This window comes from Mustelus asterias, chromosome 22 (genome assembly GCF_964213995.1).
Source record: "Mustelus asterias chromosome 22, sMusAst1.hap1.1, whole genome shotgun sequence".
Classification (NCBI taxonomy): Eukaryota; Metazoa; Chordata; class Chondrichthyes; order Carcharhiniformes; family Triakidae; genus Mustelus; species Mustelus asterias.
The window spans coordinates 64,608,125-64,621,627 of NC_135822.1; the positions used below are offsets into that span (position 1 = coordinate 64,608,125).

At 41.6% G+C, this 13,503-nt stretch overlaps 1 protein-coding gene across 22 annotated transcripts in view; it reads left to right on the forward strand.

Annotated features, from left to right (window-relative positions):
• Window positions 1-13,503, forward strand: part of LOC144510141 (cytosolic purine 5'-nucleotidase-like) — a 92,533-nt gene that overhangs the window by 30,525 nt on the left and 48,505 nt on the right. For 3 of the 22 annotated variants that reach the window (XR_013500573.1, XR_013500576.1, XR_013500574.1), the window contains exons 1-3: window positions 2,513-2,787; window positions 9,162-9,235; window positions 9,829-9,946. Coding sequence is in view for 17 of the 22 variants with exons in the window: in XM_078239503.1 (XP_078095629.1) it covers window positions 2,654-2,787; window positions 9,162-9,235; window positions 9,829-9,946 (326 nt within the window). In the remaining 5 variants the exon portion in view is untranslated. Of the gene's footprint in view, window positions 1-1,187; window positions 1,404-2,511; window positions 2,788-3,197; window positions 3,219-6,130; window positions 6,333-7,460; window positions 7,552-8,883; window positions 8,994-9,161; window positions 9,236-9,828; window positions 9,947-13,503 lie in introns of those variants that run through there. The other 19 variants (XR_013500572.1, XM_078239501.1, XM_078239514.1 and 16 more) reach the window with 18 other exon arrangements.

The following is a 13,503-nucleotide window of genomic DNA, read 5'->3' on the forward strand; positions in this document are numbered from 1 at the left end:
CACAGTTCACCAGTAGCCAGTTGCACTTAAGAAAATAAATTTGAGCACTCTGTTTGCAAGTTAGATTTAAAGCTGTGCCAGATACTCTTTCAACTAGATGTGCTAGCTGAGGTCAGTTAAATGCACAAAAAGATAGACAGTAAGTCTGCAAAACATCTGCTTGTGACAGGTCCGTCTCCCAGATTGCAGCCAGTTAAGAAGTACAAACCAGGCACACAAACCCTAGGTTAATGCTGCAGATCAACTAGCAGGAATTATAAATCATTTGTCTCAATTTAGCTGCCAGCCCTCCCACTAGGGCTGCTTATGAGGATGAATGTTGGAGCTGGACCACAGTTTCTCTGCTCAAACATCTGATAAAGTGATCTTTCCTGTCAGAGCCATCAGATTTCTGCACCCAGTTCAGAAATGTAAGCATAGTCCCTGTGGACTTTAGTTCAGTCTCATAAGGGCTGTCTTATAAATAAAATCTGTGTTTTAGGTGAATATTTGCACACAACCATTTAAGTTTATTTTTAGCAGTTCGACTGTCTCATTTTGTGGTAATCTCTGCAAGAGAGTTCGGCTTGGGCAGAGAGTCCTAACTAAAATCAGCAACAGCTCAAATTGTACACAAGTCCATGAAGATTTGCGACAGGGCTGGCCCTTTCATCTGAACCCACGGGCAGAGAATCTCTGCAGTAATCAGGTGAGCACATTCAAAGATCTGGCTGCGTGTCGGACACTTTTATTTATTGTTTCCTCATTGTTGGACTCCTAATCATTTGAATGGTTTGTGAATTGCGAAAGCGCTCAGCAGAGGAATTGAAAACAAGTTGAACAACTTCATGTGATGTAAGTGACCTCTGTGGAAAATCTATGGCTCTGTGTTAAATATTGACCATGTCCTATAACCAGCTAAAACTTTAAATAAACTGATTTGGCTATTTTAGAGTTAAAAAGACAAAAATCTCACTGGTGCTAAATTAATTTTTTTCACTTAATCTGATCCTGACATGTGAACCACAGGCCATGTTTAAAAATACTCAGCGGCAATAGGGTTCATCATTGGAATGTTGTGGTGCAAAGGTTTGTGCTGTACAACACATTGTTCAACGGGTCTCTTTTATCTGTGAATCAAATGAAGGAAGGTTCCCTGTTGTGACGTGATTCGATCAGACCATTGCCTGTTGACCATCTCCTGACTGGTTTTATTTCAGCTGAACTCTCCTGCTCTTGTGGCTGGAGGTAGTTGTTAACCTGACCCTACTTGGGCAAGTCATTTGATGGACTTTGTCTCACCATTTCCCTTAAATGAACTTGGATCTTAGATCCATCCGGAACGGGCTGGGTCTTCCTGTTCTACATATTTGGCCTAGAATTGAGTGTCAAGAAAATGAACAAAGAGGAAGACTTTCTAAAACGTGAGTGTGAGCGTGAGAGAATGTTTGGTTTGTAGCGACATTTTCGGTAAATGCTGTTTCAGTAAAGGCTTAGTCCTCGTACTGCTCTGATTTTTAAAAATTTTTAAGTATCAGTACAAACTCTTGAGTCAGATCTAATCCGTTAATCCTCTGATCCACACAAGCGGCTGATCAGGTCAAAAGGATGTCAAGTAAATTCAACAGATTAAAGCTCTTTCAGAGGAATTTAGTTCCAAAGTAGAGCACTGTTTATTCTAGTGAAAATCTTCCATTACTTCATAAAGCAGCATTTTAAAAAATAACTTCTTAGTGAAAAGAAGCAATCCAGATATATTGGGTCAAAATAGTAATATAGTAAAACCGCCTTGCTTCGGCTTGCTCCTCCTGCAACCTTCTGCTCAAACACTTTTGCCCACAAAGTTAGTGCAAGTGTGAGCTGGTAACTGAACAGCAAAGGAACGAGGGCATCTAGGACCTGAGTGAACAGGGCAAGCAATGAGAAAAGAATTGGGAAATAAATGGACTGAGAAGGAATGAATTTACAGGAGTAAATTGAATTTCAATTCAGTTATAGAAATAGGGGAAGTAAAATTGGAATAACGGAGAGGAATGTAGAGGCAGAAAGGAAAAATATGAAAAAAATTAACATTTTATATTCTTTAAAATTAGCTACACTTGTTATTTAGAGAGCAACCGCTGACCCATTGCTTCACAGAGTCAGTTACTGCACTGCACTAATTAAGAGCTGAATAAAGTATTTATGATGACATGTTGTGACATGTTAAATAGATTTTCTTATACCAAGGTGCATGACGTTTGCTGAAGTAAGGAGGTATGAAAACACCTGCACATAATTGGATTTGGGTTTTGTTTGAGTGCCAGTTCATGGGAGGGTTTTGTGAAATTGTGCGAGGTTTCTTTCTCCCAGACTTGGGCTGGGTTTGCACAGTGGAGATAGTGTCGGGCCATTTATTTGTCACACAATCGTCAGGAGGTCGTCAAGGGTTTGTTCGACATACTGCAGCAGCTGCTGAAACGTGCTGAGCTCCCTGTCAGAGCGAGCACACAGCTCCAGTGATAAACTGGAGCCTCTCAGCTGGGTTCAACTGATAGTGTATCAGAAATGAAAAGCTGCAACAGTATTGGCTAATTTCAGCTGGAATGGTCACAGGATGAAGACGCTGGCTTGATTCTCCAGCTTACTTCACTGAAAGCTTGGAGAGTGCAAAGTTAGAAGGAAGTTGTTAAGTATGGGGAGTGTAACAGGCGACTGCTCAGAGCACAACAATCAACACTCAACTCATGAGAATCACACCAACTTCCAAAGTACAGGGGATTGTCATCAGGTTGATTGTCGACTTCTGAAACGAGATTATCAACACAGGTAATAATGTTCACAGATCTGTTATATTAATAGTTGCTGAGAGTCCAAAGTGTAGAATGACATTAGACAAGTCATGTAGCTTCAAACATTTTCACATTTTGCATGTCTGTGTGGCTGCTGCTGAGCTCGTTTGGCTAGATGGCTAGTGTGTACATCAGAATAATGCCAATAATATGGGTTTGAAGTAGACTTGGGTCCTGCCTCCTTGACTTGCTCCTCAGAGTGGAAACAAATGGCAAAGGACAACTATATATTATATAAATGAGCATTTTGAAAAATAGCATAGGATTCTGTGGGAACCTTACACCATCAACAATTTTATTTTGCTTCAGTATTCTGGATCCTCCAAATTAGAAAATCCCAAAACTACCTATTGAGCTTCAAGATGCGGACTGAGCAATGTAACATTGTAATACTCTCTAACATCACAGGTAGGGGACAAGTCAACTCACTAACTACTAACTTTCCTGCATTGCATTACTGTTTGTTCAGTTTGTGAAAATCATGATGTTGTGAAGAAACATATTCAAAGTGAGCGATGATTGCAACATGGTACAAAGCTCATATTGAATTTAGTTTACAATGCAGCAGAGTTGCTTTCAGCTAAAGCATTATTTTGCTTAGTTCAGATGTTTACTGCCACAGTTTTCTCATTTATTGTGTACCTTTTAACACTGAATAGCATGAACAGCTGCGACCATTCTGTATTCTCTGACACATATGTGGAAAGAAGTTAGTAAAACAGAACTTAAATGGACTAGCATGGACCATTTTAAGATGCAGACTGAGTGATACTACATCTTTTCAGTTAAATCATAGAAAATGAAATAATACTAAAATGCAAAGTAGAAATATTTGAATGTTAACCTGGCAGTTATAGTGAAAAGAACATTGGAAAATACTGCAGTGTGTATACAATTGTTCATGAAATAACTATATACAGCACCTTTCAAATCTCTAAGAAAAATCCTTGGAAATGGAATAAGCATTGGTTTGGGGAAGAGAATTCCACACCAAGACGGTTTGAGCAAGAAAAGTTGACCTCCGTTCTGCACACATTTGTATCTGTTCAGGTTATTCTTTTCATCAGGCTGTGAATGGTAAGGAATGGCCTGCTGAAAGTTTGCTCAGGAGAATTAACCTGAATGTGATTCCCAGTGGAAACACTGCAGGAAGGTTTGCTTGTCATTTTCTATTTTTGTCTGCCGTGTTGCCTCAGACCCAGTATCAATTCTGAAGTTACACAGAAGGACTGGCAAGTACTTTTAAGTTTCATCATGGGTGAACTGGTTTCAGTGGATGAGCTGACACCTTTCACAACCTCAGAACATCCCAAAGAGCTTTAATGCCACTTTTGGGGCGCAGTCACTGCTGTAATGTCAGAAACACCTCAGCCAACTAACTAACACACAACACAATCCCACAAACAGCAGTAAGTTAATGACTGGATAGTCTATTTTAGCAGCACTGGTTGAGAGGTGAATATTGGCTGGGTCATTGAGTTTGGGCTCCCTTGAGATTTTTTGAAATAGAACCATAGCATCTTTTAATGTACCATTTAATTTCTGAGCTGAAAGATGGCACATTTGACAGTGAGCCTCTCCCTCAGTACTGTACTGAGTGTTAGCCTCAGTTTTGTGCTCAGCTTCCAGTACTGACTTGGGGCCCACACCCTTCTGACTCAGAGTTGTGAGTGCTAGCAACTGAGCTGACATTCCCAAGTAGCATCCTTTAGCCACTATCCCAGCTGGTGGTCTGTGTGCAACATTGAGGGGGCTGACACTCAGAGTCACGGAATCACTCCTTTACACTATGTTGTCAGGCCCATTACCATTAGGGTTGACCGTCCCACTGATTTTTTTGTTATCATGGTCACTCCTCAGGGGCCTAACCACACACTGATACTTTGTGAACAGTCCTTTTCCTCATGGCCTAACCACAGCAGATTTAATTTATGGGAATTGCCTCCCATTACCCTGACAAGATGCTGTTGTGGGTCTGTGATCAGAGATTGTCCCATGATTATACACTGGTGTTATACTGTGACTAAATGTACCACTAAGCAGCTCAGAGCACACAGAATACTTCAGGCATGTCAAATAGATTTCAGAAACAACTTAGATTCCATGTTAGCTTGAGGGATAAATACTGTGATCTTTAAGACCTTATTTCTGAAGAATATTTGACTTCTTATACCATTGAAGCCCTTTGGACATTTTCTACAATAAGGTGTTATATAAATCCAAGTTGGAGTTGGGTTTTCATCACCACTGAACCTGCAATGAGATTATTTTGCTACTGTTATTCTACTGTAGAATCAGCAAGTACTACTGAATAACAAATAAGTTAGGAACAGTCGGGTTCACTGTGGGTTTTTCTTCCCCATTTTTAAATAAATATTTTCCCCTCAAAGTGTTGACACTTGTTGAATAGCTCTCTGGGCTTTGGGTGCTGTGTTTCCACCAGTGCTTCATCTAAAAGCCCATTCTTTAGAGCTGACCCAAGACAGAACTTTCTTTTTTCATTCCGCACTGATCAGTGCATCCAGGAGGGGAAAGATGTTTGGGGATTTAGCCTTCAATCTGCCCACTGTTTTGCACCAACTCTACCATTTCCAGTTTCGGATGAGCCATGCAATGTGCTGGGCTGAATCTTCTTGATTTGTCATTGACAGACCATAAGATATAGGAGCAGAATTAGGCCATTTGACCCATCAAATCTGTTCCGCCATTCAATCATGGCTGATAGGTTTCTTAATCCCATTCTCCCACCTTTTCCCCATAACCTTTGGTCCCCTTACCAATTAAGAACTAATCTATCTCTGTCTTAAATACACTCAATGACCTGGCCTCCACAGCCTTCTGTGGCAATGAATTCCATAGAGTCACCATCCTCTGGCTGAAGATGTTACTCCTCATCTCAGTTCTAAAGGGTCGTCCCTTTATGCTGACGCTGGGCCCTCAGATCCTAGTCTTTCCTACTACTGGAAAAAGCTTCCCCATGTCCACTCTATCCAGGCCTTTCAGTATTCTGTAAGTTTCAATGAGATCCCCCTCATCCTTCTAAACTCCGTTGAGTACAGACCCAGAATCCTCACACACAAATGGCATGTGCTTTCTTTTTCATTATTCGTTCACAGAATGTGGGTGTCACTAGCTTGGCCAGCATTTATTGCCAATCCCTAATTGCCTTTGCCTTCTTAAATCGCTGCAGTCCAACCACAATACAGTTAGGAAGGGAGTTTCAGGATTTAGACCTTGCAAGAGTGAAGGATAGTTTGTGATTTGGAAGGGAACTTGGAGGTTGTGATGTTCCCATGCATTTTCTACTCTTGTCCTTCTAGGTGGTAGATTTTTGGGGTTTAGAAGATGCTGTCGAAGGAGCCTTGGCGATGTGTTGCAGTGAACTTTGTTGATGGTGCGCACAGCTGCCACTGTGCATCGGTCGTGGAAGGAATGCATGTTGAAGGGGTGCCAATCATGCAGGCAGCTTTGTCCTGGATGGTGTCGAGCTTCTTGAGTATTGCTGGAGCTGCACTCATCCAGGCAAGTGTAGAGTATTCAATCACAATCCTGACTTGGGACTTGAAGATGCTGGACAGGCTTTGGGGAGTCATCAAGAGCTGAGTTAATCTGAGCAAAATTCCCATTCTCTGTCCTGCTCTTGTTGCTACAGTATCTATATGGTTGGTCCAGTTCAGTTTCTGGTAAATGATAGCCCCCAGGATGTTGAGAGTGGGGGATTCAGCAATCATAATACTATTGAATGGAAGATGGATAGATTCTCTCTCGTTGGAGATAGTCATTGCCTTGCACTTGTGTAATGTGAATGTCACTTGCCAGTTATCAGCCCAAGCCAAAATATTGTCCAGGTCTTGCTGCATATGGACATGGACTGCTTCAGTATCCAAAGAGTCACTGGCTTGTGTAAGCAAGCTTCGACAAACCTGAAAGCACAACCTCTGAAATGTTTTCTGTGATTTGATTGGTGTACTTTAAATGCTCCATATGGAGACTACCAATAGAATCCAGAGTTCCTGACAACACTGGGGTTCCAATTTGGTTTTTGGCACGGCCTTGAGCAGTTGAAGAGAAGTCCCATTGCCTGTGACCCCACAAATTGACTTTGTCAGGGCCCTGTGATGGAAGCAGAGGACCCCTCCTTCATGTATTTATGTAACTCTGAAACAGGTCAAAGATGTATCCCCTCCACACAGACCAAAGATAGAACATACGACTTTCCAATTATGTATGGGTCAAGGATTTACTGGTCACTGAGTTGCTTGGTGAGTCAATTCCTACATTTGTAACCTAAATTGCGGTGTCTACTGGGTTTCGATCAAGATGGTATTGGCAGTGGATCTAGTTTTCAATGGGAAATTACATAGGAACAACAGAAAAGGAACATACCAGCATCTGATACCTTAAAAAGTCTTATTTCCAGGTGATAATTGGAAATTGGTTTATTTTCAGTGGGTATTGATTGCACTGTAAGTAATTAAATAGTGTTGCTAAAGCTAAAAAAATTTAACTGCTGAGACCTTGGATCAGCAAGGCGTATTCCCTGAATTTCAAAACTTGCTAAATCTGAGTAAACCAGCCCTGTATTTAGGATCTGAGGTTAATGTCCATTTTACAGAGATAACATTTGAACTGACTGTTCTCATTATTCAGATTCACGGATCAGCGTTCAAAAGCCATCCGTAACTGCTCAGAGCTTTATCCTCGCATTACATCGGAGACATGAACTGAGAATTACAGTCTGGTAAAAATGAATCTGCTGTTTTCAATTTGTGTCCAGTATCCCCGGGTTCAAGTCACTAACATATATCAAAAACAGCAGTGGTCCTAGAAGTGAACCCTTGGGAACACCTGTGCACACTGCCCTCAAGTCCAAAAACATTGCCATACACCACAATTCTGTTTCCTGTTATTTTTATTTTGTATCCTTGCGACTTACTATTATCCCGTGGTTTTCAATTTTTCAACAACCTATCAAATGCCTTTCAAAAGTTCAGTTACACAATATCAACTGCATTGTCTTCAGCCATTCTCTCCGTTACTTCATCCAAAATCTCAAAAGCAAATTTGTCACACACGTTCCTCATTACCAGTGTTTAACTTACTGGCCTGTAATTACCAGATTCATCCTTCTCACCTTTATTGAACAAGAGTGTAATATTTGCATTATTCCAAGCTTCATTGTATCAAGGGAGAATTGGAAAGTTGAAGCCAGTGCCTTCACAATTTCTACCCTTCTCTCAGTAACTTTGAATGTATCCTGGGTCATTTGTCCACTTTAATTGCTTCCACCCTTTTTAGGAACTTCTGTTCCTCTATTTTTATCTCATCTGGTACCTTGACAACCTCCTGTTTACTGGAGCTTTGGCAAAGCCCTGCCCTTGGTACAATGATGTGAAATATTCATTTAGTACCTCAGCTGAGCCTTCTGCGTCCTTCATGGATTGCCATCTTGATTCCTAACTGGCCCCACCACTTCTCTATTTTACTATTAAAATGTCTAAAAAAAGATTCCTTGAGCTACAAATCTATTCCTATACTGTCTCTTTGTCCCTGCTTATTTCACTTTCATTTTTCTGTACTTTTTTATTTAGCCTGATCTCCCTTGTGTTGCCAAGCTGACATCTTTCATGTACCTCCTTTTTTTAATTCTGTGATCAAAAAAGAAGGAAAGAATAAACCAGATAGCTTTTGATCAGTGTCTTATGAATAGTAAAACGACTGCTTGAGCCTATATTAAGGCACAATATGACTGAATACTTCGAAAGATATGAGCAATTAACCTGGATTTGCCAAAACTGGGACAGATAGGTGCTGATACACACAGAACCCACAGTCAGACATGTCTGAGGCTGGTACATACAGTGCCCACAACAGGACAGGACAAATACTGTACCTTACAGTACCAAAATGGAACAAGACTGAGACTGGTGCATACAATACCCACATAGTCACCGGAATGATAATATGGTGTCCATAGTGTTGCAAGACCCAGATTAATGCACACGGTACTCACAGTGGAATATATACATTCATTGCTGTTCTAATCGAAAATTTCCACGTGTTGTCTTTCTAGCTTTCCCTCCTTAGAGCTCCGTTATCTCCCAAACATGGAAGGCAGACAGAGGTTTCTCTCAAGTCGATAACGAGATAATTCACAAGAACAGTGCTGAGTAACTACCTCAGGTATTTTATCTGAGATCAGCATGCCCTTGATGGAAGCATATCCTGCTTCTGAGAAAGACTGTTGTAAATAGAGCCCTGTACTAACTGGGCTGCAGAACTGACCTGATTTTCCTTTGCACTGCTATTTCTGAGAGTTCTGAATGGGATGTTTTTGTGTTTGATCTGCAGAGTTTTCGTGAACAGGAGCCTAGCACTTGAGAAGATTAAATGTTTTGGATTTGACATGGACTACACTCTCGCAGGTAGGGAACATTTGTTGTTAACGTCATATTTGGTGAATTTACACTGAGCTTGTAATTTCAACCAGCACTGGAGTCAGGGCACAGTAATTAACCTCATTCATGGGAGAGCAAAAATCAATCTGCTTTCCTGCTCCCATTTGGTGTATGGTGAATCTACAAATAAGGACAAAGAAAACCGCTAATAAAATCTGTCATCACTCCCATATGAATACTGGTCACTTTGTTAAGGTATTGAAGGAGAAGTGATCTGTACCCCAACAATTTTGAGGTGAGGAGAATGAGAAAAAATTTGAATGTTTTAAGAAGAAAAAGCATATTTGTATCTGCAGAATAATTTATTGCCTGACAGGAAAATCAGAACTATTCATGGTTACAGTGCTGTGAAATAATTACATATGATTCGGCTTGGGCAAAAGTTCATTTTTTACTTTTCAAAATAAATGATTTACAATAGGTCACTAAAAAAGGAAAAGGAACATGTCACTGAATCATCTTGACAGTCTTCTTCATTGCATTGTGATCAGGCTGACCTTGACTAATGATCGATGAAGGATAATGCTGGAGATGTACTAAAATATGCTTCTGTTGTACAGTATACAGATCTCCTGAGTATGAAGAGCTAGGCTTCCAGCTGATGATAAATCACTTGGTTTCCATTGGATATCCACAGGAATTGCACCTCTACACATATGATCCCACTTTCCCAACCAGGTAAAACCAGCTTTCCAATTTACTCGGCTATGGAGATTGTCTTGCCTGTGGTTATTCCTGAGCTTGGATTACTGCACTGGATCAAAATGGGATTGTGTTACTCTGCTCTCTGTCACTTAGGGTTTTGTCTACAATGTATTTTATCTGTGTTGGGGGCCGCGGGGCTGGGGTGGGGCTCAGGCAGTGTGCAGTGGCAAGGGTAATTCTGCTTCTCTTCTCAGTACAGAAGAAATAGAAGCAGAATTAATGATGAATTAATTATTCACTATCAGGTTAACCTGCAGTGTCAGAAATGGAGAGATCTGTCATTTAAAAAGCTTAAATATGTGAAGCTTCTAAATAAGAGAGAAGCAAAATAGCCTCGGTAATTGATATGAGATGGGGCACTATTAGCAGTGCTTTAAAATTTACGAAGACCATAAGTTATGTGGTCAGTAGTTTAGTCCTCAGGAGGCAGAAATGATTGAAATTAGCATTGAGAAATGTCCAAAGAACAAGGGGTGGCAAATGCACTTCATTGTGCAGAAGTGTAAATTAATGATATTGGTCCAGGGAACAAGGGTGATATGAATACAGCAGCTGACTCTCTATTGATAGTGCTGGAAGATGAGGTATATTTAGGTATTTACCATTCATTGAAAGTCTCCAGCTACTATTTATCTGTTAACACTTGGCTCTGGTAGTGGTGGGGGTAGCCCTCCTCCATGGGGTGGGGGGGTGGGGGGGGAGTTCTCCTTACATGTGCTGGGAGAGAGGAATGCGGAGAGCCCAGATGACAGCACGAGAGAGTGAACAAATGAACAGGGGATGGGGGGGAGGGGCATGCTGCCCCCCCCCCAACCGATAGTTCTGTGATGGGGCATTCTCCCCGATGCTTGTGGGGCTGGTCCTCTGTGTACGTGTGGTGGTTGGGGGCATTTATTTCAACTGTTGATCAAGGCACCCTTTAAAGGTGCGTCCCGATCTCTGTGGAGCCATCCATGCTGGCTCTATCAGGCTCCATTCTGCCAGAGTGATGACATCAGCCACATCCTTAGATTTTCTGTGCGCCAGAAGTGCCAGAAAATCTGGTCTGAAAACTTGGCTGTGTTTTGAGAGAAACACACAGGTTTTCAGTGAGACCCTGATACTTTGCCATTTTTTCAGAAAATTCCACGCTCTGTTTTAGTAATGCTGATTGAGAGATAAATCCTGGCTATTTGGAACAGTGTTATAGGATCTTTCACATCAATCTTAGAAATTAGGAGCCTTGATTGAATGTGTCACCTGAAAGGTGCCACCTCTGCAAGTGCAGAGTGACCTCAGTACTGCACCAAAGTGTCAGCCGAGACTTTTGTGCTTAAGCAGCTGACATGGAACTTGAACCGTTTGATTCAGAGGCAAGATTGTAACCCACTGAGTCACAACTGACACTGAAAGAATGAAGGCTAAGGCATGGCATGATTCAAGTCATAAAAATGATCAAGTGTGGATATTATAGCTGTACATAGGGCTTTTATAATCAAAAGGCTGTTAATGATATATTGAGGTTAATGAAGTTTTATTACAGCCCAAAGAATCACAGAGGTTCTTTTTCTCAATGAGTGGAATGTATTCCAGGAATAGTAAGCCATTTGGCTCCTTTGAAATAAAACTTTGAGGCCTGTTTGGTGAGAAATTGACTGAAGGTTGCAGGAGTAGATTCAATATTGGACTATCTGTATACTTTCTAGGTTTTCTTGGACTGTATTCGTGGGTGGTTGTGAAAATACTTTGCAGCTTTTGCGAAATGGAGCTCGATGGGCTGTTCTAACAGAGACATGTAGAAATCTGTGAAGTAAAAAGGAAAAGACAGAGGAAGAGATGTAAAAACGAGAAATCATGGGTCAAAAGTTTTAAAGGGATCCAAAAAGTAAGATCTGTAAACAGAGAGTGGGAAGAATTGTCAATAGGAATCCAGCAAGTCAGAGAGATCCCAAAGGGGGTTTCTAAAATGTGTTTTAAGACAGTGGTCACCTCACGAGAAGAAAGACTGATTGAGGATAAGGATTGGAATTAGATGACCACTCATTAAAGTGGAAGGAGAAGTAGGAAGGAAGGATAGACTGTCCCTGGCTTCCACATCCTTTCTGTAATGAGGCGACCAGAACTGGGCACAGTACTCCAGGTGGGGTCTGACCAGGTTCCCATACAGCTGCAGCATTATCTCCCAATTTCTAAACTCAATTCCTCTATTGATGAAGGCCAGTATTCCATACACCTTCTTAACCACAGCCTCTACCTGCGATGCTGCTTTGACCGTCCTATGAACCCGGACCCCAAGATCCTTCTGATCTTCCACACTGCCAAGCATCTTACCCTTAATATTGTATTCTTTCATCTTATTCGACCTGCCAAAATGAACCACCACACACTTATCTGGGTTGAAGTCCATCTGCCACTTCTCCGCCCAGTCTTGCATCTTACCTGTCTCGTTGCAACTGCTGACATCCCTCTACACTATCCACAACACCACCAACCTTTGTGTCATCAGCAAACTTGCCAACCCATCCTTCCACTTCCTCATCCAGGTCATTTATAAAAATCACAAAGAGCAAGGGTCCCAGAACAGATCCCTGGGGCACTCCACTGGTGACCGACCTCCATGCTGAAAAAGACCCATCTACAACCACTCTTTGCCTTCTGTGGGCAAGCCAGTTCTGAATCCACAAGGCAATGTCCCCTTGTATCGCATGCCCCTTCATTTTTTCAATAAGCCTTGCATGATGCGCCTTATCAAACACCTTGCTGAAATCCATATAAACTACATCTACCGCTCTTTCCTCGTATATGTGTCTAGTTTCATCTTCAAAAAATTCAAATAGGCTCGTAAGGCATGATCTGCCTTGGACAAAGCCGTGCTGGCTATTTCTGATCATACTATTCTTCTCCAGATGTTCACAAATCCTGCCTCTCAGGATCTTCTCCATCAACTTACCAACCACTGAGGTTAGACTCACTGGTCTATAATTTCCCGGGCTATCTCTTCTCCCTTTCTTGAATAACGGAACCACATCCGCAATCCTCCGGAACCTCTCCCGTCTCCATTGATGACGCAAAGATCATCGCCAGAGGCTCAACAATCTCTTCCCTCGCCTCCCACAGTAACCTGGGGTACATCCCATCCGGTCCCGGCGATTTATCTAACTTGATACTTTTCAAAAGCTCCAACACATCCTCTTTCCTAATGTCCACTTGCTCAATCTTCTCAGTCCACTGCAAGTCTGCACTGCAACTACCAAGATCCTTTTCCACTGTGAATACTGAAGTAAAGTATTCATTGAGTACCTCGGCTATTTCTACCGGTTTTATACAGACTTTCCCACTGTCACGTTTGATAGGTCCTACTCCTTCACATCTTATCTTCTTGCTCTTAACATACTTGTAGAATGCCTTGGGGTTTTCCTTTATCCTGTCTGCCAAGGCCTTCTCATGAGTTCTTGCTCTTCTAATTTCCCTCTTAAGTTCCTTCCTATTACTCATATACTCTTCTAGATTTCTAACATTACCTAACTCCCTGAACCTTTTGTAGGCTTTTC